Source organism: Triticum urartu, chromosome 1A, assembly GCF_056163025.1.
Source record: "Triticum urartu cultivar PI428250 chromosome 1A, HENAU_Tu73, whole genome shotgun sequence".
Classification (NCBI taxonomy): domain Eukaryota; kingdom Viridiplantae; phylum Streptophyta; class Magnoliopsida; order Poales; family Poaceae; genus Triticum; species Triticum urartu.
The window spans coordinates 243,463,295-243,486,486 of NC_141873.1; the positions used below are offsets into that span (position 1 = coordinate 243,463,295).

The window sequence follows — 23,192 nt, forward strand, 5'->3', positions numbered from 1 at the left end:
GGTAGAGGGAGCGTACGATATTTGATCAATCTCAGAAATACTTCCAACACATATCGTCATCTCACCTTTTAGCTAGTCTCCGTTTATTCCGTAGCCTTTTGTTTCGAGTTTACTAACATTTAGCAACCGAACCAGTATCTAATACCATGGTGCTACTAGGAGTACTAGTAAAGTACACATTAACACAATGTATATCCAATATACTTCTATTGACTTTGCCAGCCTTCTCATCTACCAAGTATCTAGGGTAATTCTGCTCCAGTGGCTGTTCCTCTTATTACAGAAGCACTTAGTCTCGGGTTTGGGTTCAACCTTGGGTTTCTTCACTAGAGCAGCAGCTGAATTGTCGTTTCATGAAGTATCCCTTCTTGCCATTGCCCTTCTTGAAACTAGTGGTTTCACCAACCATCAACAATTGATGCTCCTTCTTGATCTCTACTTTTGTGGTGTCAAACATCGCGAATATCTCAAGGATCATCATATATGTCCCTGATATATTATAGTTCATCACGAAGCTCAAGCAGCTTGGTGGTAATGACTTCGGAGAACCATCACTATTTCATCTGGAAGATCAACTCCCACTCGATTCAAGCGATTGTTGTACTCAGACAATCTGAGCACAAGTTCAACAATTGAGCTTTTCTCCCTTAGTTTGCAGGCTAAGAAAATCGTCGGAGGTCTTATACCTCTTGACGTGGGCACGAGCCTGAAATCCCAATTTCAGCCCTCAAAACATCTCATATGTTTCGCAACGTTTCAAAAACGTCTTCGGTGCCTCAACTCTAAGCCGTTTAACTGAACTATCACGTAGTTATCAAAATGTGTATGTCAGATGTTCGCAACATCCACAGACAACGTTCGAGGTTCAGCACACTGAGCGGTGCATTAAGGACATAAGCCTTCTATGAAGCAATGAGGACAATCCTCAGTTTACGGACCTGGTCCGCATAATTGCTACTATCAACTTTCAACTAAATTTTCTCTAGGAACATATCTAAACAGTAGAACTGAAGCGCGAGCTACAACATAATTTGCGAAGATCTTTTGACTACGTTCAGGATAATTAAGTTCATCTTATGAACTCCCACTCAGATAGACATCCCTCTAGTCATCTAAGTGATTACATGATCCGAGTCAACTAGGCCGTGTCCGATCATCACGTGAGACGGACTAGTCATCATCGGTGAACATCTTCATGTTGATCGTATCTACCATACGACTCATGCTCGACCTTTCGGTCTCTTGTGTTCCGAGGCCATGTCTGTACATGCTAGGCTCGTCAAGTTAACCTAAGTGTTTCGCATGTGTTCCGAGGCCATGTCTGTACATGCTAGGCTCGTCAACACCCGTTGTATTCGAACGTAAGAATCTATCACACCCGATCATCACGTGGTGCTTCGAAACGACGAACTTTCGCAACGGTGCACAGTTAGGGGGAACACTTTCTTGAAAGTTTAATGAGGGATCATCTTATTTACTACCGTCGTTCTAAGCAAATAAGATGTATAAACATGATAAACATCACATGCAATCAAATAGTGACATGATATGGCCAATATCATATTGCTCCTTTTGATCTCCATCTTCGGGGCTCCATGATCATCATCGTCACCGGCATGACACCATGATCTCCATCATCATGATCTCCATCATCGTGTCTTCATGAAGTTGTCTCGCTAACTATTACTTCTACTTCTACAGCTAACGGTTAGCAATAAAGTAAAGTAATTACATGACGTTTATGTTGACACGCAGGTCATAAATAAATTAAGACAACTCCTATGGCTCCTGCCGGTTGTCATACTCATCGACATGCAAGTCGTGATTCCTATTACAAGAACATGATCAATCTCATACATCACATATATCATTCATCACATCCTTTTGGCCATATCACATCACATAGCATACCCTGCAAAAACAAGTTAGACGTCCTCTAATTGTTGTTTGCATGTTTTACGTGGCTGCTATGGGTTTCTAGCAAGAACGTTTCTTACCTACGCAAAAACCACAACGTGATATGCCAATTGCTATTTACCCTTCATAAGGACCCTTTTCATCGAATCCGATCCGACTAAAGTGGGAGAGACAGACACCCGCTAGCCACCTTATGCAACTAGTGCATGTCAGTCGGTGGAACCAGTCTCACGTAAGAGTACGTGTAAGGTCGGTCCGGGCCGCTTCATCCCACAATGCCACCGAATCAAGATTGGACTAGTAACGGTAAGCATATTGAACAAAATCAACGCCCACAACTACTTTGTGTTCTACTCATGCATAGAAACTACGCATAGACCTAGCTCATGATGCCACTGTTGGGGAACGTAGCATAAATTCAAAATTTTCCTACGTGTCACCAAGATCTATCTATGGAGTCATCTAGCAACGAGGGAGGAGTGGATCTACATACCCTTGTAGATCACGCGCGGAAGCGTTCAAGAGAACGGGGTTGATGGAGTCGTACTCGTCGTGATCCAAATCACCGATGATCCTAGCGCCGAACGGACGGCACCTCCGCGTTCAACACACGTACGGAGCAGCGACATCTCCTCCTTCTTGATCCAGCAAGGGGAAGGAGAGGTTGAGGAAGATGGCTCCAGCAGCAGCACGACGGCGTGGTGGTGGTGGAGCTGCAGTACTCCGGCAGGGCTTCGCTAAGCTCTATGGAGTAGGAGGATGTGTTGGAGAGGGAGAGGGAGGCACCAAAGGCGTGGGATGAGAGGCCCTCCTTCCCCCACTATATATAGGGAGCCTAGGGGGGCGCCGGCCCTAGGAGATCCAATCTCCTAGGGAGGCGGCGGCCAAGGGAGTAATCCCTCCTCCCCAAGGCACCTAGGAGGTGCCTTCCCCTTTTGGGACTCTTCCCTTCCTTATCTCTTGGCGCATGGGCCTCTTGGGGCTGGTGCCCTTGGCCCATATAGTCCAAGGTGCACCCCCTACAGCCCATGTGGCCCCCCGGGGCAGGTGGCCCCACCCGGTGGACCCGCGGGACCCTTCTGGTGGTCCCGGTACAATACCGGTGACCCCGAAACTTGTCCCGATAGCCGAAATAGCACTTCCTATATATAATTATTTACCTCCGGACCATTCCGGAACTCCTCGTGACGTCCGGGATCTCATCCGGGACTCCGAATAACATTCAGGTTACTGCATATACATATCCCTACAACCCTAGCGTCACCGAACCTTAAGTGTGTAGACCCTACGGGTTCGGGAGACATGTAGACATGACCGAGATCGCTCTCCGGTCAATAACCAACAGCGGGATCTGGATACCCATGTTGGCTCCCACATGTTCCACGATGATCTCATCGGATGAACCACGATGTCAAGGACTTAATCAATCCCGTATACAATTCCCTTTGTCTAGCGGTACGATACTTGCCCGAGATTCGATCGTCGGTATCCCGATACCTTGTTCAATCTCGTTACCGGCAAGTCTCTTTACTCGTTTCGTAACACATCATCCCGTGATAAACTCCTTGATCACATTGTGCACATTATGATGATGTCCTACCGAGTGGGCCCACAGATACCTCTCCGTTTACATGGAGTGACAAATCCCAGTCTCGATTCGTGCCAACCCAACAGACACTTTCGGAGATACCTGTAGTGTACCTTTATAGCCACCCAGTTACGTTGTGACGTTTGGCACACCCAAAGCACTCCTACGGTATCCGGGAGTTGCACAATCTCATGGTCTAAGGAAATGATACTTGACATTAGAAAAGCTTTAGCATACGAACTACATGATCTTGTGCTAGGCTTAGGATTGGGTCTTGTCCATCACATCATTCTCCTAATGATGTGATCCCGTTATCAATGACATCCAATGTCCATGGTCAGGAAACCGTAACCATCTATTGATCAACGAGCTAGTCAACTAGAGGCTTACTAGGGACATGGTGTTGTCTATGTATCCACACATGTATCTGAGTTTTCTATCAATACAATTCTAGCATGGATAATAAACGATTATCATGAACAAGGAAATATAATAATAACTAATTTATTATTGCCTCTAGGGCATATTTCCAACAGTAGGCACCATCGGTGTAGTAGGAGTCAGCGTCGGTGGAGTCTGGGTCTTGGGCTCCAACATCTGGTCGCAACAATCGGGTATAGAAAGGGGAAATGGGGGAGCAAAGCAACCGTGAGTACTCATCGAAAGTACTCGCAAGCAAGGAACTACACTACATATGCATTGGTATCAATGAAAGGGGTAGTATATGTGGACTGAACTGCAGAATGCCAGAATAAGAGGGGGGTAGCTAGTCATATCGAAGACTACGCTTATGGCCGCCTCCCTCTTGAAGCAGTAGAAGAGAGTAGATGGTAAGTTAACCAAGTATCATCGCATAGCATAATCCTACCCGGCGATCCTCTCGTAGTCGCCCTGTGAGAGAACTATCACCGAGTTGTATCTGGCACTTGGAAGGGTGTATTTTATTAACTATCCAGTTATAATTCTCATACGGTGAAGGTACAACTCCAGGTCATCATTTTACCAGGGGACACGGCTATTCGAATAGATAAACTTCCCTGCAGGGGTGCACCACATATCCCAACACGCTCGATCCCCTTTGGCCGGACACACTTTTCTAGGTCATGCCCGGCCTTGGAAGATCAACATGTCGCAGCCCTACCTAGGCTCAACAGAGAGGTCAGCACGCCGGTCTAAATCGTAAGCGCACAGGGGTCTAGGCCCATCGCCCATTGCACACCTGCATGTTGCGTACGCGGCCGGTGAGTAGCCCTAGCAACCTCCATTACAAAGGAAGTTGCTTTACGCGGTCCAACCCGGCGCGCGTCGCTCAGTCGCAGACGTCAAGAAGGCTTCGGCTGATACCACGACGTCGAGTGCCCATAACTGTTTCTGCATAGTTGGTTAGTGCCTACAAGCCAGTGGCTACACTTAGATCAAATACCAAGATCTCGTTAAGCATGTTAATTGATGTAACCGCGGACGCCGACCAGGGCCAGGCCCACCTCTCTCCTAGGTGGTCTCAACCTGCCCTGTCGCTCCACCACAAAGTAATAGTCAGGGGCCATTGGGAACCCAGGCCCACCACTATCGGGATGGACCCACCTGTACTTTCAGCCCCCACACCGGAATCACTCGGGGGTACTCTACGAGCTGACCCGACTTTGGTCACCAAGTATCGCATATTATGTATATAAGTATATACCCCTGATCACCTCCTGAGTGATCACCGCCCGATAGTATAGCATGGCAAACGGACAAGAATGTAGGGCCACTGATGGAATACTAGCATCCTATACTAAGCATTTAGGATTGCAGGTAAAGGTAACAACAGTAGTATCAAAGATAGGCTATGCATCAGGATAGGATTAACGGAAAGTGGTAACATGCTACACTACTCTAATGCAAACAGTAGAGAGAAGAATAGGCGACATCTGGTGATCAAGGTGGGGCTTGCCCGGTTGCTCTGGCAAGAAGGAACGGTCGTCAACATCGTAGTCGAACTGGGGTCGCCGACAGTCTTGGGGTCTACCGGAAAGAAGTAACGTAGGGGGAACACAATAAATAATAGAGCAATCAAAGCAACACAAAGCATAACATGGCAATACGCGGTGCTATGGGTGACCTAACGCAATAGTAGGCGATACCGACGAAGGAGGGAAACATCCGGAAAAGTATTCCCGGTGTTAGGCATTTACGGACAGATGAATCGGAGGTGGATTGTTGCATGTTCTCTATTCTAGGGACGTGTGGTGGACGAACAGACTGCGTATTTGGATTCGTCTCATCGTTTTGAGCAATTTTCATGTACAAAGTATTTTCATATGAGTTACGGATTATTTTATATTAATTTTTAAAGTTTTAATCCATTTTCTAGAATTTCTGAAATTATCTAATTCAAATTATAAATAGAATAAAGTTTTGTCACCTAGTGCTAAACTAGCCCGGTGTATGACAGTAGGCCAGGGAGAAACTGAGTCGGCAGGGTCAACAGTCAACTATGTTGACTGTTGACTGGTCAAAACTACCAAGTGGGGCCCAAAGTCATGGACTAGAGTTAATTAGATGTGTGGTGGGGGCGAGCCGCGGCAGCGGTGGGCAGAGCTGGCGCGGCCACGGCGCGACCCGACGGGCATGGCCGGCCGGAGCAGGCACGACAAGGATGAGGGGAGCCAGGCGGGCGGCCAGGGGAGGCACGGCAGCAGAGGCCTGGGGCGAGCAGCGGGGGAAGCCCGAGCACAAGGGCAGCGGCGCGGGAGTTCACGGGTGGGTGGAGGCCTGCGGCAGCGGCGGCGCTGTTGGCATGCAGGCCATGGGAAGCGGCGGTGAGCGACAGAGGAGGGGCGTGATGAGTGCGAGCAAGGGCAGCGGCAGCGGCGGGCATCAGTGCCAGCAGCGGCAGTCGGCAGCAATGCGCGAGAAACAACAGCAGCGCAAGGAGGAGGACTAGTAGGGCGAGCAGAGGGCGCGGGCGGCAACGGGCGCGTGCGGTCAGGAGCGTGCGAGCAGCAGCAGAGTGTCACGAGGGGGTCGGGCTACGCCATCGAGGCCACGGGCGAGCATGGGAACAGCCGTAAACGATATGGATCAAAGCTAAGGAGAGGGGAATCGGTAGATTAGCTCACCGTGGAGCTCGTGGACGCGGTTAGGAAGGGCGGGTGTGACGAGCCGCGACGAACTCGACGACGACAGACGAGGCCGTGGCGGGAAACCGACTCGATCCCGAGCATACGGCGCGGCCCGTCTTGGGTTCTTCGGTGGAGATGAAGGAGACGAGCCTCGGGAGGCTCCAGGACACCTTCTTTGGCGCCGGGGAGCCTGGTGGCCGTGGGATCGACGACATGCGTGACGACAGTGGCTTCGGTTCCCCTTCCAGAACGAGAACGAGGGGGGAATGGTTGCTCTGGGGCCTAGGGTTTGCGTCGGGAGAGAGAGGTAGCTGGGTCAGGACCTTATCTGCATCGAGGAGCCACAGGATGGTTGCCATGGCGGCCAGGGCAGCCTGAAAGGCCGCCATGCCCATCCCCTGCCTCCTGTAGCGGGAGGTGGGAGGAGAGGTGGCCGTGGGCTGGGCCGGAGGCACTGTGGCCACTTATGACCCAGTGGCCTAGTAGTTTTAGGAACTTTTCTATTTTCATTTTCTGCTTTTATTTTTCTTTACTATTTTCTTTTAACATAAGCTAGCAGATGGATTTGATTAAATGTGAAAGTGGGTACACAACTATTAGGAAATATATTGAAGAGGCCCCAAAAATTTTAATGTCAAGAGGAAAAGTACAAATATTTGTTTATTTTGAAAAGGCTATTTTTATTTGTTGTTGAACCACTTTATAAATTCCTAGGGACCAATTGGTGGGTCAAATAATATTTGGTTCAACATGACAAAGATCAAGGGAATTTATAGAATATTGTGAACAATTTAGTTTTACCGTTCGAAGAAATAATTATTACACTTGCAATTCATATTTGAATTTGACTTTGATTCTGGACAAGTGGCCATTTGCATAGTAACAATGATGACATGGCCACCATTAGGGGGAGATTACTGTAGCATGATTCTCGCGGTGTTACAACCTCCCACATATTCCATCTCTATATCGCAAAACTATTGCAAGGAATCAAACATATCATATTCAGTGATCCATAAGTTTTATGTAGGATTTTATGACTAACCATGCAATTGACCAATTCCTTTTAAATCTCTAAATAGGTATAAGTGAAGCATGAGAGTTTAATTATTTCTACAAAAGATCATGCTCTAATAAGTGTAAGTGAAGCAAAAGAGCATTCTACAAACAACGATTTTCTATGTGAAGCACATGAAGCATTCTATAAAGCCATACTCAAAAATATATAAGTGAAGTGCAATGAGCATTCTATAAATCAACCATGGACTATCTCATAGCAGCATGGTGCATAAAAGAAAAATGAAAAATAAACACAAAATACGCTCCAAGATTCACACATATCACATGAACGAAATGAGAACGAAAATATATTGATACTTGTTGATGTAAGATGGGATGCCCCACATACTTGTTGAAGTAAGATGGGATGCCTTCTGGGGCATCCCCAAGCTTAGACACTTGAGTCTCCTTGAATATTTAGTTGGGGTGCCTTGGTCATACCCAAGCATGAGCTCTTGCCTCTCCTCCTTCTCCTCATATCGAGACCTCCTCGATCTTTGATCACTTCATCCATCCAAAACTCAACAGAAAGCTCGGTAAGATTCGTTAGTATAATAAAGCAAATCACTACTCTAAGTACTGTTGCAAACCAATTCATATTTTGTTTTTGCACTGTAGCTATTGTAATATAACTTTTCCATGGCTTGTACCACCGATAGAATTGATAGTTTCATCAAAGCAAGCAAACAATGCATCAAAAACAGAATATGTCTTAAACAGGACAGTCTGTAGTAATCTGAACATTCGCCATACCTTTGGTACTCCAAACATTCTAAAACAAAATTAGGAAAAATAAACATTTTGTATAGCAAGACTGTGCAAAAAAAATTCAGAAGCTTTGGACGTTCTAGTAAAAAAATGTAAAATCACGCACTATAGCCAAAGTTTCTATTTCTGCACCGCACATACCAGCAAGCAATCTAAACATCCTAAAGGCAAATCTTGGCACATTGTTTTTATAATACAATGGAATTGTACAAGGGGGTAATTATTTTTGATGAAAAGTTTCTACAATTCAAGATTCACAAAGTTTCTGTGGGCATGAACAAAGTTCAAGGCATGCTCCCACTTCCACGATGCTCGTCTATCTCACTTTCACGTTTCTTTTTGTGAAGTTTTAAGTTCCCCTCTATATTCTTTTTGTTTTAAACTTTATAAAAGCACTGAACAGAAATAAATGACTCTCTAAAACTTCCGGGTTGTCTCCCTGGCAGCGCTTTTTATAAAGCCATTAACCTACGCATAAGGTGCTCAAGTAATGGATCCACCCGGATTCCAAGGTATATCAAAGCCAATTTTAATTAACAATGATTTGGCATTTAGTATTGAGCACAAAGCAACATATTTCATGCAATGACGAAGTCTAACTCTCTTCCTATGCATCGGCATGTCATACAAGAACAATTCATGCACATCAAGTAAAGGCCAATACATAGCATAAGCAGTTTCTTGCAATTTTATCGTGTTGGAAATATAAAGAGGTGGAGATGTAGTTCCTATCTCATAATAATTGCAAGTAGGAGCAGCAAGCACATGCATATTATATTCATCAAAATCATCATGTGTAATGGTAAAAGGCAACCCATCAATATAATCCTTAATAAGAGCAAACTTCTCCGGTATAGTGTAGTTTGGAGAATTCCAAAAGATAATAGGACTATCATGCATGGGTGCAATAGCAACAATTTCATTCTTAAAATAAGGGACTATAGCACCATAAGAATAATTCATATTGGCATCTTGGCCACAAGCATAGCAAGCATCAATTTCATCAAAAAGGGACATTTCAAAAGAATCAACGGGATCATAGCAATTATCATAGCATTCATCCTTCGGTAAGCACAAAGGGACATTGAACAATGTATGAGTTGAAGAGTTACTCTCATTAGAAGGTGGGCACGGGTAGCTAATCCGATCTTCCTCCTTTTGTTCTTCACTCTCCTCATCATCTTTTTCATCCAATGAGCTCATAGTTTCATCAATTCCTTCTTCCATAGACTCCTGCAAAATATTAGTCTCTTCTTGGACAGCGGAGACTTTCTCAATAAATTCATCAATATCGGAATTGTATTTATAATTATCATAGCAGTCTTTAAGGATAGCAAAATTTTCAGGTCTATAATGAATCATCAAAATCTTCAAACTTTTCAAAAAAGATTCAATTTCATAAGCACCCTTAAAAGCAACAAATTCTTCTATTCGTTCCACATCATAGTAATCATATATACCATTAGCATAAGAAGCCAAGGTTTCATTATCATTAAATTTGCATGAAAAGGGAAGGTGTGGAGCATTCATCCTAGAGCAACAAGTATAATCATATCTCTGGCATAAATTCCAAGCATACCAATGCAACATATGAATTTGATCCCATAACAATTTCCCTTTATGAGTCAAGCGATAATCCCTAAAGTATTCACGTTGATCCAATGTTACTCCCATTATCAAGTTGAATGGGGTTTTCTCACGATTATCAAAGTAGTGCATAATATTTTTCACATAACGAGCATCGAGGGTTTTAGGAGGTTCCCCATCTCCATGAGTAGCAAGAGCAACTAATTTTTTTGGTGTTTCGTGTTCCATATCAATAACTAAAGATAGAGAACAACTTAGAACAGGAAATAAAAATACCTAGTGATAAAGCAAACAAGCACACACGAGAATATTCACCCCACGCTATTGCTCCCCGGCAATGGCGCCAGAAAAAGATCTTGATAACCCACAAGTATAGGGGATCGTTTGTTACCTTCTTCGATAAATAAGAGTGTCAAACCCAACGAGGAGCTAAAGGCAGAGCAAATATACCCTCGAGTTCTATCGACCATCGATACAACTCTACGCATACTTGACGTTCGCTTTACTGGAAACAAGTATGAAACTATTTGGCAAGAATAAAACTACGAGTACTTTATGAGAAAAAACTACGAATAAATTGCAAGGTAATAAAAGTGGATAGATTTTGTCAACAAGAAAGTCATTTGTCCCTAGGCAACCGATAACAAGTATCGGTAATCATTCTTGTAATTTTACATGAGGGAGAGGCATGAGCTAACATACTTTCTCTACTTGGATCATATGTAGTTATGATTGGCCCCTAGCAAGCATCTGCAACTACTAAAGATCATTAAAGTCGTGAAACCCAACCATAGCATTAAGTATAAAGTCCTCTTTACTCCCATACGCCATAACCCACTTATTCGCGTTTAGGCTGCTCTCACCCCCTCAACACTGACAATAAGCAAACCATGAACATATTGCCACACCCTATAGCGGCGGCCCCTCATGTTTGCGCGAGACGAAGGGCACCATAGGACAACACCATAAATAAAATATACAATCATACCAACCAATATCATGATTAACCCACAGGACAAAATGGATCTAATCAAACATCATAGGGTAACCATAGATCATTGGGAAATAATATATGGAGTTGAGCACCATGTTTAAGTAGATATTACAGTGGGGAGAAGAGGTGTTACACCGCCAGATAGAGGGGGAGAAAGTTGGTTTTGACGGTAGCAAGAATGTTGATGTAGATCGCCGCCATTATCCTTGCCCCGGCGGCACTCCGGCGCCACCGGGAGAGAGGGGAGAGAGCCCCCTCCTTCTTCTTCTTCCTTGGCCTCCCCCCTAGATGGGAGGAGAGTTCCCCCTCTGGTCTATGGCCGCCATGGTGGCGGAGGGGCGGGAGCCCCTCTGAGATTAGATCTCCCTCTCTGTTCTCTTCTGTTTGGCGTTCCCCTGATCTGGCCAAAAACCGTTTCTTATATTCCAGGAGATTCGTAACTCCGATTGCGCTGAGATTTTAACATGATTTTTTTTCCGGATATAAGCTTCCTTGCACCCGAAGTAGAGCTCCAACCGACGTTCGAGGAGGGCACAACCCACTACCATGCACCAGGGGCCTGCGGCGTGCCCTGGTGTCCTGTGGGCTGTGTGGGCCTCCGTTTGCGGTGATTCCAACTCCCAAAAATCACATCTATTCCAAAATAATTCTCCGTAAAATTTTATTGCATTTGGACTTCGTTTGATATGGATTTTTTGCGAGACAAAAACATGCAAAAAAATAGGAACTGGCACTGGGCACTGGATCAGTAGGTTAGTCTAATAAATCATATAAAAAGTTGCAAAAAATATGTGAAAGTTGTATAATATTAGCATGAAACAATCAAAAATTATAGATACGACGGAGACGTATTAGCATCCCCGAGCTTAATTCTTGCTCGTCGTCGAGTAGGTAAATGAGAAAAAAGATAATTTTTGATGTGGAATGCTACCTAACATAAACTTGATCATATAGCTAATCATGGCATGAATATTAAGACATAAGTGATTCAAAGCAGTAGTCTATAATTTGACATAAAGACATCAATACTCTGGCATCCCAACAAACAATCATGTCTTTCAAAATATCGACGCTAAAGAAAGCTATCCCTACAAAATCATATAGTCTTGTCATGCTCTGTCTTCTTAACACAAAGTATTTATCATGCACAACCCCGATGACAAGCCGAGCAATTGGTTCATACTTTTTAACGCGCTTCAGCTTTTTCAACCCTCATGCAATACATGAGCGCAAGCCATGGATATAGCACTACGGGTGGAATAGAGTATGATGATAGGGGTAAATATAGATAAGACAAAAAGTAAGAAAGTCTCACATCGACGCGGCTAACCAACGAGCTATGGAGATGCCCATCAATCGATATCAATGCGAGGAGTAGGGATTGCCATGCGACGAATGCACTAAGAGCTATAAGTGTATGAAAGCTCAATATGAAAACTAAGTGGGTGTGCATCTAATGCACTGACGCTGGTCGAGTTTGTGCTGAGAGCCGGGCTGCCCTCGCCTCCTGGGTCGCCCAAATAGCACCTGCGGGCGATGGCGCCCCCCGTCGTTCTCCATCGCCTGCGGCAAACATTGCCACCGGCGCCGCGACCCATGGGCAGCGGGCTTCGTCGCTGCAGCCTTCTGTGCGGCGTGATGGACGCACCACCACTCCATCGCTGACTTCGGCGGCTACTTCATCTTCCCATGCTCGTCGCGGGCCGGCGAATGCGCAGGCTGCGTTGCTCATGGCACGTGAGCTTCTGCGCTGTCGCCCAACCGATGACCTCTACGAGGACTGCCTGGACCGCATCGTCGAGCTTGTTAGCGCCACTGGAGAGGCCCTTGCACCGTCCCGCTCGCTACCTCCCCCACCGCCTCTTGCAGGCAACATGGCCCACGGTGCGCCTCCTCCACCTCCCAGGAAGGATGCCGCCCTCGAGCCAAGGCGCGAGGGCCCTTAGCGCAACTCGCCGCGCAGTGCGCCGACAGGCGACGAAGAAAGCTTGACAAGTGGTGCAGTGGCCCCAAGGAGAGGCGCGTGTGCTCCCAGCACCCCACGTCAATATCGCGTGCTGCCCGAGGTGGCGGCGCGCGAACGCCAAGACCATGCTCCCCCTCTACGGCGGGCTCCCGTGAGCGCGGCGGGCTGCCGCGTGTTCACCCCGGAGCCGCGCCGCGTCGTCTGGCCTGGGAAGTTCAAGCCAGACCTGCCTCCACGCTATGATGGCACCCCTGATCCTGCCTAGTTCCTCCAACTCTACGAGCTGAGCATCGAGGTGGCCAACGGCGACGAGAAGGTCAAGGCAAACTGGTTTCCCATGGCCCTCAAGGATGGCGCGCGCTCATGGCTCCTGAACCTCCCCGCGGGATCGATCTCCTCCTGGGATGAAATGCGAGAGCTCTTCATCGCCAACTTCCAGGGCACTCATGACCGCGCCCATGCTGCGAGCAACCTGCGGCACATCAAGCAGCAGCCAGGGGAAACCCTGCACAAATACATCCAGCGCTTCACCAATGTTCGCCTCAAGATTCCCAAGGTGTCGAATGAGGCCATCATTTCGACGTTCACCGATGGCGTCCGGGATGTCAAGATGAAGGAAGAGCTCACCATACACGAGGACATGTGCTCGGCTCTGGAGATGTTCAACATGGCAACCAGATGCGCGAGGGCCGAGGAAGGTCGCCTCTCCCTCCTTAAGCTCCTGATGCAGAGCATCCCACGATCATCCCATGGACGTATCGACATCTCCCACGACACCACTTGGGCCAATGACAAGGGCTCGAGCAAAGGCTATCGAAGATAAGGTGAACTTGTGCCTCTCCAAACTACCACTTTCTACACATGCGACATGGCTACTACCTCAAGCGGAAACACTATGTGTGATCAGGTACTTGGAGGAAGGTCATGGAGCAACTACATCCAATGGACAAGACGGCGAGGACACCAAGTATGAGGGACAAGAAGAAGAGCTGCAAGAAGAGCTACAGCGACCAGACGACTGCTCCAGGCCGGACATCCTGTCCCTGAAGGCCATGCCAGCCAAAAGAAGCCAGGCCAGTGAACGCTACAGCGGCCAGACATGCGCCCAGGACCGGACAACCAACAACTCCTAGCGACCGGACGTCCAGGCTCCACCAAAAATCCGGCCGGTCCCCAATCGAATGAAATCAACGGAAGTTCGAAGCGCCCGACGACCAGCCGTCTCTGAAAATCTGGTGCCACTTTGACCGAGTTGAAATGACAGAAGTCCAGCGACTTCCACACGTCCGGACGCCCGCGAGCCACCGAACGACCGGAACCCACCGGACGTTCGGTACCTGTCTGTGCACAGTTTCGGGACCGAGGCCCATGTACCCCTTCACTTCGCCCCCATTTGCACTAAGACTATAAATAGACCTCATCCTCATCCTAGTTAGGGTCAGCGTTGTGATAGCTCATATGTGAGATAGTGATAGAGGCTAGAGAGGCCCGATCTTTCGATGAGATGATAACTATCAATTTGGTCGAGTCGACTTTGACGATCCGACTACAAACGTGCAACGACGTTGCTCCTTACAATCGCTAAACCAACTCCGAGAGGTTATTGACCATGCCGGAGCACGATCAACCTGACCACCAAGGTCTATTCCTGCAAGCAATCAAAGAACAAGCAAGAATATGATTAAGCAATCTGAATATTGCGAATATGGATGAGGTATTGATAAAAGTGTGCTTTCATAAGCGGTCTTGGTCTGGTCGTTGGACACAAACGAAGTACACGAGGTTGCAGCGTTGGCTAACTTTTAACTAAATAAAACCCAACTCTAAACGATGCCTTAAGGGCTATATTTATAGGGAAAAGAGAGGGGATTTTGTCCACCCTTGGCAAGGTGGGACTAAAACACCTCCTAAGTCATTTCCCCTACAATATGGACTCTAAAAAATAGATTACATGGGTCTGGCCCAAAATAAGGTGGCGCAACATCAATAATAAGCTATGGATGAAATTTTTGAAAGGCCATCTTGTATATTTCGTCCATCTTCTTGTATGTCATCATGGTGGCTTCAAAGTCCGGAAATCTCCACTTGAACCTCCGTTCTTGTTCTCTTCGCACGCACCTTCATCTCCGTGCTTGACCATGCTCCAATGTTCAACCTTCTTGTCCGTGCTAGGCCCTTCAATAGCAAGCAACACAAATGTATCTAATTTAGGCAACATCATATTCTCATGGACACTAGAAATATTATCAAGAAACGAAAGTACCTGATAATTTAATTGGCGTACCTGAGCTCTAGCAACTGTTCCAAGAGGTAAAACAGCAGGGGATATGGGTGTAACTGTGGTAGCCATGTCCTCATCATCCTCCCCTTCTTGAAAACAAAGTCGTCCTTGGCGTTGCTTAATCTGAAATCTGGCTAATAAAAAAGACAAGGTGTACATGTTGTATATGTATATGTGATCCATTTTTACTGATCTCAGTTGGGGCACATGTGACACCGTTATACAAGAGCACCCTTCAAAAGTCATGAAATATAAAGCCAATATATTATCACAAGAAGTCAAAGGCATGAAAATATTGCAACTCAGTTTGCACATATAAGTGAAGCTCTTATTCATATCAAAATATTGACAATGCTTATTATTAAACCATCCCAAAATTGATGAACCACCACCAAGATTAGAGGTCATATCAAAAAGATTAAACATTGGCAAAATTACTTTCAAACGTATTTGATCCAAATCTGAGTTATTCCCTGATTCACATGGTTCTTTCGCATCAATAGTTAGTTCAATGGGTTCACTCAAAATTGTTTGATCACATGGTAAAGTCAAATCATCAACATAGTCTTCTAAAATAGCTGGTGTGATCATAGTAGTGGGTAGCTCATTGTATGTTTCATTGAAATTGACAAGGCATTTATCATACTCATGTGGAGGGGGGAGATCGGTACCTTTGTCATTACCTCTTACGATCAACTCAGATGTAGGCACTGCCGGTGGTGTTGTGTCACATGGTGGAGGTGATGTAGTCCTCACAACAACGGATGCAGTTGTCATAGCACGCCTAGTAGTTGAAAGAACAACCATATCATCTCTTGAAATGTGCACCTTGTGCTTGTTCTCTCTGAGGGCAACACGTCATTTTATTTCCTGTTCAGCTTTACAAGCGACACGAAACAAACGATCCATAGGATAACAGTCTTCATGAATTAGTATCTCCTGAATATCACAGTTTAATTCTCCCCAAAATCTATCCATAAAATCTTCTTCACTTTCTTCTAAATAGGAATGCAACACGGTAGTTTGTAAAGCATCATAATATTTTGTTACGGTGTCACTACCTTGTTTTAAATGTTGCAACTTTTTAATCATGTCACGAGCATAATAAGCGGGAACGAATGTATGTCGCATGGCAAGTTTCAAATCATCCCAAGTAGAAGGTATATCATTAGGGTGTAACCGACAATATTCACTCCACCAAACTAAAGCATAACCAGTGAAAGAACCAACCGCAACCTTAACTTTTTTATGTTCATCAAAATTATGGGAAGCAAATATATTATTTATGTCGAACTCCCATTCAATTTATAAAGCAGGTCTAAAACGGCCATTAAATGGTGGTATAGAAGAATTAACCTGATCATGTGCATTTGGATGTTTGTGCACCTCTCATGATGGTTGTCGTATTTGCATAGGTGGTGGCACATCTCCCGCGATCGACAAAGCCCATGAATTGACTCTGGATCCTGTCATGATTAGTAGAAACAAGAAACAAAATCCAAAAATAATGTTTCTATAAACTACTGGAAAGTGATGGTAAAACGCTTACAGTATAGCAAATCAAAATCTTACAAGTTCTTACCATGCAGCAGGTGGTGACCCGCAACCAGCGGTGCCAAATAACTCCAAGAGTTGGGTAAAGCGATTGCGAGGTGAGCATATGTATGCACGGTGTAGAAATATGTAGAGCTGGGTTGGCTTGATATGTGTGGAATAAAATGCTACAAAATGCTACAACCACATTAATTAATGCAAGCTGAAAATTCGCTCAAAGTGGTCGAGTGCTGGTCATAGGCTAGACCATATTAGAAACGCGAGCGTAAGATACAGACGAGTTCACGCACTGAACCGAATATGAACGAACGTGAGTCAAAGGATAGAGAGGCCACAGATGTCTTTTTCTTTTTGATATATAAAGAGGAACAACCAGATGTAATAATAACTTTTTTAATGGCACTTCACGGACATGCACTCGTAGGTGTGCCAACTCTCTTATGCCTGTCGCTTCCTATTTTTTAATGCTTCAAAGATTTGGATCTAGCCACGTGACCAAAAGTTGAATTATAGTCCTCCTTTATTCCTTTTCTCTCCTTCAAAACAACCAACATATCAGCTCTTTCCAAACAAACGACACCATCATCACTTCCTCCCCTTTTTTTCTAACTCTCTTCCTTCGTTTCTTCAATTTCTTGTCTCCCGGTTTACCACGAAAAAGGACCAAGTCCAAAACAAGAATGAATTAGAACTCTTTTTTTCAAGGAAACTTCCAGAATATGGAACTAGTCAACCAAAAGTTGTGCTTCTTTTTTTTCGACCTACCGTACGAGACTGACGTGTCAAACTTGTGCGTGAGATATCCCTCCGAATATTTTGTACGTACCTTCGCTCTCTCTCCTGCTTTTTTTACGTGACTAGTAAGCTTGCACGTGCAACGCACGTCTCGACTAATTCATTTTTTAGAGATACATCTACTCCCAATCAAATACACCTTGCCTACATGTCTCCCATACCACCATATTCTTATAGTTCTTAACAAGCATGAATGTCGGGACCTTGCCTACATGTCTCTCATACTATCATATTCTTATACTCCCTTGAACTAAAACCATGATGAGTAATTTGGAACGGAGGGAGTAGTTCTTAACAAGCATGAATATCGGGTTTGGCAACGTCAGATGTCAAGAATGCACTCATACATTTTAAAGTCTCTTTTAGCCTGGAGATGAATTCATGCGGATCATCTTGCACAGGGGCGGAGCCAGGATTTGGACATAGGGGGGGGGGGCCAAATGACGACGATGAAGCCAAAACATATTGCATCACAAAAGTACCCAATAGTTTTGTATCCAAATATCATTCATATTTCACTTTGGCTAGACACACACTTATTTATCAGCCGCCGGAGGCATTGTGTAGCTATAGCTAAATAGGTCAATAATGAAGTTGATAATCAAACTACTCCAAAGTATGACATGAAATACAATGCTACTAAAAAATGTCATATGGAAATTTAAAATATACAAACAAGAACGTTCATCGTATAACAAAACGGTTGGCTTTTAGCTTGCATTTATATAGGTTTGAATTAAAAATCATCATTGGTTGTATTTCATGTTTTGTTTTTGTATTAGGTCAAATACTCGAAGTAGATCGGTTGTTCCTCGTTGGCATGCGCGTGATATCTGACAATTGCGGGTGCCCTAGGCACTAGCGCTATGATGCAACAAAAAATTAAAATATGATGCATAATGATGTAAGATGAGAATTAAGAGAGATTAGCAGATAGTTTGATGTATTAACTACCCCGCAAAACAGGTTTGATGTATTAACCTCATCTAGTTCGTTGGCTGGACCTGAAGAATTGGCCAGTGAATCAGCATGCGTCGCCCTGTGAATCGACGGATGGGGAAAGCAGAGGAGAGGAGAGGGCACAGGGTACAGAACAGTGGCGGTGTAGCGCTAATCCGCACACACACGCTAATCACGGAGAGAATGCCCAGCCTTTAGCGAGGCCAATGTAGCCTTTCCCAAGGACTTGAAAATGACTCACTAATGGGCTTTTACGTGGGCTATTTCCTTCTTTCAGAATTCACATGATAGGGGGGGCAAGTGCTTGTTTACATGAAATAATATCAGTAATCCACATGCTGTGCTTCGCGTCTCGTCCATCGATAGGGGGGGCAGGCCCCTGCTCCCCCCCCCCCTTGTCTCCGCCACTAATCTTGCATGATGATTGGCTCTTTTACCCTGGAGATGAATTCATGCAGATCATCTTGTAGACCATGACCATCCATCACTTTGTTTTACTACAATTCCAGTATGTACAAGTACAACACCATTCAGCGGGATCTTTATCTATTTTTTTGAAAAGATTCCTTTATAGTTTATTTCAAAGTGAAAAGGATCTTTATCCATTGTCTGAAAAGATTCCTTTATAGATCATCTTGTACATGCATAGAACAGAAGTAAAAGACAAGTTGGGAGTTGTGCATTTCAAACTGAAAAGGATCTTTATCTATTTTTTGAAAATATTCCTTCATAGTTGTTTTTATTTGTCAGTAAAAGTAAGTAGGAAGACAAAGATTATGGTGGAAGTTCTTTTTTCTCTTTCTTGTGGACTGCAGGAGTGATAAAATGGTTTCTTTTGTTTATAAGTGTAATTTATAAATCATGACACTGTTCTCTGCTAAAAACCATGTGTGCGATGTAGGGCAATTTTATAACATGAGGCTAAAAAGCACGGACACAGGGACGGAAAGTTGGGGATACGCATACGGGGATACGGGATACGGCATTTTCCAAAAACAGCCAATCGGCAATTCCTGCCATGTCCGTGCTTTTTAGTCATGAGCAATAGCATCAGCAAGGAAAGTAATATGTAATTACAGAGATCTAAACCCATAAATATCCTCTCAAAATCAATATTCCAATTAACTGTCATTGTCTTACTCTACTTTCTGTAGTATTTATAGTTCTTTTCAAGGTAAGATTCACTAAACAGTTGAGAAACTTGCAGGTTCCATTCAAGAGAAAAATCGAGACATGTTTTTCTATGCATTGATCTATGAATGATGTTGACAACAAGGAATAGTGTTTCACCTAGTAGCTCAAGCTTGTACTGCACCTGCATTGGACAATGAAACATTGGGTTTGTAAGAACTTTACATTCCAGAGAATACTTAGTTAAGACTACTTTGCCGAATCCACGGAGCATCGAATGGAATACTTACCTCAGTCAACCAGTCAATGGGAATACTACGCCTTTTCTCATTGATATCAGTTTGGTGTGTCATGTCGGTGGGGGCCTCACAACTCAACTCCTACAGCACAAAGAATTTTGCAATGAGATTATTATTGTCATACCAGGCTGCGAACTCTGTAAATAACTCGACAGGGTTCCAAGAAGATAATTACCTTGGTCTGTCTGTAGAAGTTGTAATTTCAGCGACATATTCGGCAATTGCGAGGGAGTTCATGACATCGCAGTTGTCGATGTTAGGTGCTACCTGGTAACAAAAAGAACAAATATGCTAAAACATGAACAGAGGTACTTCAAAAGCAGGATGCTGGCCATGTAAATGTCTAAAGATCGATTAAATCTTCCATCAACTTATATGAACCAGTTGTTCACAAAATGTCATGCCATCGTGACCCACAGGCATGTCACCTAGACAAACTTCGTTTACTAACTATAATTAGCGTGTCCAGCATGCCATCTACCCTACACAAAAAAAGAACGCGCTTCTTTCGCTAATAATTTTAGGATGTCGTGCTTTTCATATAGACAACAGGCATTGCCGCATTCATACCCCCAATACTACATATAATCGCCGAAACAGAAAAGATCCGCTCTGGTCGCTTCTGGTAGTCTGGGGCACCACAATAGGATGGCAGCTTGACGATTTCAGCATCCGCAGAAACGACGTTGTTCAAGACATAGCCATAGTCGCAGGAATGCTCCGGGAAAGCACGTATACCAGTGAAAACTCAAGAGAAGCTATATAGTTTTTCCTGTAGAAATTGTTGAGATGCAACAGAAATCAATTCAGCTGAAGTGGAAGTACCATGTCGGCAGCAACAAGCATCACCTTTTCTAGCTTGATGTCGTGGTGATTGGTTAGGACACACTGGGCGAAGAGGTTAGGGTTGCAGCCGTGGTTTATGAACCTTGCGAAACTTCCAACGGAGCCAGCATCGATGCAGTACTCGGGTGCCGGTGTTGCCTCGGAATTGTTCTCAACATGAAGTGATGGCATATGCATATCAGACCCTGACCTTTTCTCTACAAGAGTGGAAACAAATCATTTACAAACATCCATTTTTCAGAGACAAACTAAGAAATCGAGCAATGAGACAAATGATGCGTAAGAAATAAAAGCTTTAAGTGAAAAATTAGTACCTCCAGTCCTCGGCAACACACCAACATACTCACAGATTGGAGCCCCAGGGAGGATGGCTACACATACCATCATTAAGTAAAAAAATCTGAATGTAATTATAAAAATCTGAATCTGAATGTGACCACCTTTGATGAAACAAAAAACTGCTAGGAATCATGGAACAGAACAACGAACAACATTGATCCTGCCACAAATGATTCTATGTAGCCTGAGCTACAAAGAAACTTTACCATGTTGTAATCTCTGTGTGTAACTGTACAAAACAATTAAATTCGACTAATATAGGCTTTAAGCAAAAAAAATCATAGGAACTGACACCATGTTTTCAGTACTATACCACGCCAAAGATTTTTACTTATTTAATATTCGATTATCTACTTAGCAGTAATCCATGATGGCTATCAAGAATCCATCCATAATATAGAAAAGCATCACCTGTATAAGAAACAAATAAAGCTAAAAAATCAAGTTCCTCTTGCTAACTTTTGTCCACCACCAGCACGGGAGTTCGGCATGGAGGGGGCGGTTGGGTTGGCTGGGGAAGTGGGGCTTATGCTAGGTGAGGCGAAAACTTGAGGGAATGTGTTTGCCGACCAGATGCCATCCAACAACTGCTAACTGGCCACCTCGAAATCATGCACAGCGGTGACGCTATCCCTCAAGCATCTAGACGATATATTGGGTAGCTTGCCATGGTTAACTTCAGAGGTGCAGTTGTTGGTCATGCTGAAGAAAATGCAACGGGTGTTGTAGGCTTGCGAACACACAAAACTTCCTCTGATAAAATTCAGTTTTGAACCTAATAGATATGAGCTTTAAACTGAGATATCAACAGCTCTCAGCAGGTGAAATCGGGCCTTCAACGAAACACAGCCCAAATTTCAATCTGAACAAAACCAACGAAAATTTGAATGGAGAAAATTTTAAGATCAGAACCAAACCTACCCACCTGGATGGTTCACGCGAACGGGCAGTGGCGCACGGTGGTACAAATGACGACAGAGGTACTGGAGGACGGCGCGCCGAGGAAAAAGACTCGACAGCCGAGGGCGCGTCGGGCAAGACACGACCACCTCGCCAGGAAGCACGCAATCCTACATGCTGAGCAGGTCCATCACCGGTGAGCCCGCGGGTGGTGGAGGCTGAGAGGAAGAAACCCCATCCGTTGACGTCCCTTGGAAACGGACGGCAGCGGGGCAGATCCGGTCATCGCCGTCGTCGATCTGGTCGGGAGGAAGACTGGCAGTCGTGAGGGAGGGACCAGCGGAGCTTCGGTCCATGGCCATGGCGTTCTGCATCGTGGGAACGAAGAGAGAGCAGAGATTAGTGAGGAGAGGAGGAGAGAAGGGAGGAGGAGGGAGTTGGGCGCGGCTGACCGGCATAGGAGGTCGGCGACGGCTTGCAGGAGCGCCGGCATCGACCGGAGACGGGGTCGACTTGGGGCGGATCAGTGGGAAGCGCACGGGAGGAGGGGAAGGAAGGAGCCCTCAAGTTTCTCGATCTGGGGCCTAGAGAAAGAAGTCACGATCCCAAAAACAGGGGGCTGCGGGCAAGGCCGCCATGATTGGGTGACGCGAAGCGCTCGCACGATTGGCAGACGACGGTGTCTGCTCGGCAGAACATTACATCCTAGACGTTGATCTGAATGGCAAATCTTTGGCATAATATAGACGGTGGGATGTGTTTAAGTTAATTTAATCGGAGGATCCTGATTATTCTGTGTATAATTTGTTGTGTGGCTTTAGAGGAATTTATATTTGCTCTTTTAATAGTAATATAGAAATATAGATGAGCCAAAACTCCAACCAACCCAAACTGTACGATAGGATCCAAACGATCTACACTTTCCTTGCCAAGCAAACGTGATTACTCGCTCTTTTATTTCTTGCCAAATTCAAAAACGTGACAAATATCTCAAAGGATAGCCACGAATCTAGCTTTCCAAATCAGCAAAATCTTAGTGCTGATTTAAAGGGAAACTAGTACGGATCTGTACTCCTTTTTTTTTGGACGCTCAAACTTTCC

The 23,192-nt window shown here is 44.9% G+C and overlaps 1 protein-coding gene across 7 annotated transcripts; it reads right to left on the reverse strand.

The window, feature by feature from the left end:
- Window positions 1-14,700: 14,700 nt before the first annotated feature.
- LOC125554211 (histone-lysine N-methyltransferase, H3 lysine-9 specific SUVH4-like) lies at window positions 14,701-22,811 on the reverse strand. Of its 7 annotated transcripts, XR_015600328.1 has the most exons (10): window positions 22,544-22,811; window positions 22,117-22,459; window positions 21,167-21,252; window positions 20,856-21,049; window positions 20,182-20,273; window positions 19,998-20,087; window positions 19,867-19,891; window positions 16,624-19,014; window positions 15,271-16,051; window positions 14,701-15,161 (listed from the first exon to the last, which is right to left on the reverse strand). XR_015600328.1 is itself a non-coding variant. In XM_087517799.1 (8 exons), exons 3-6 carry the CDS (start codon window positions 21,237-21,239, stop codon window positions 20,081-20,083), a joined length of 390 nt encoding a protein of 129 aa, XP_087373925.1. In that variant the 5' UTR covers window positions 21,240-21,252; window positions 22,117-22,459; window positions 22,544-22,808; the 3' UTR covers window positions 18,533-19,014; window positions 19,867-19,891; window positions 19,998-20,080. The 7 variants fall into 7 exon arrangements, 4 of the variants coding, with proteins under 4 accessions (XP_087373925.1, XP_087373921.1, XP_087373927.1 ...); XM_087517799.1 differs by lacking the exons at window positions 14,701-15,161; window positions 15,271-16,051 and having other exon boundaries at window positions 18,533-19,014; window positions 20,832-21,049; window positions 22,544-22,808; XR_015600319.1 differs by lacking the exons at window positions 14,701-15,161; window positions 15,271-16,051; window positions 16,624-19,014 and adding an exon at window positions 20,577-20,778 and having other exon boundaries at window positions 19,468-19,891; window positions 22,544-22,808.
- Window positions 22,812-23,192: the final 381 nt, after the last annotated feature.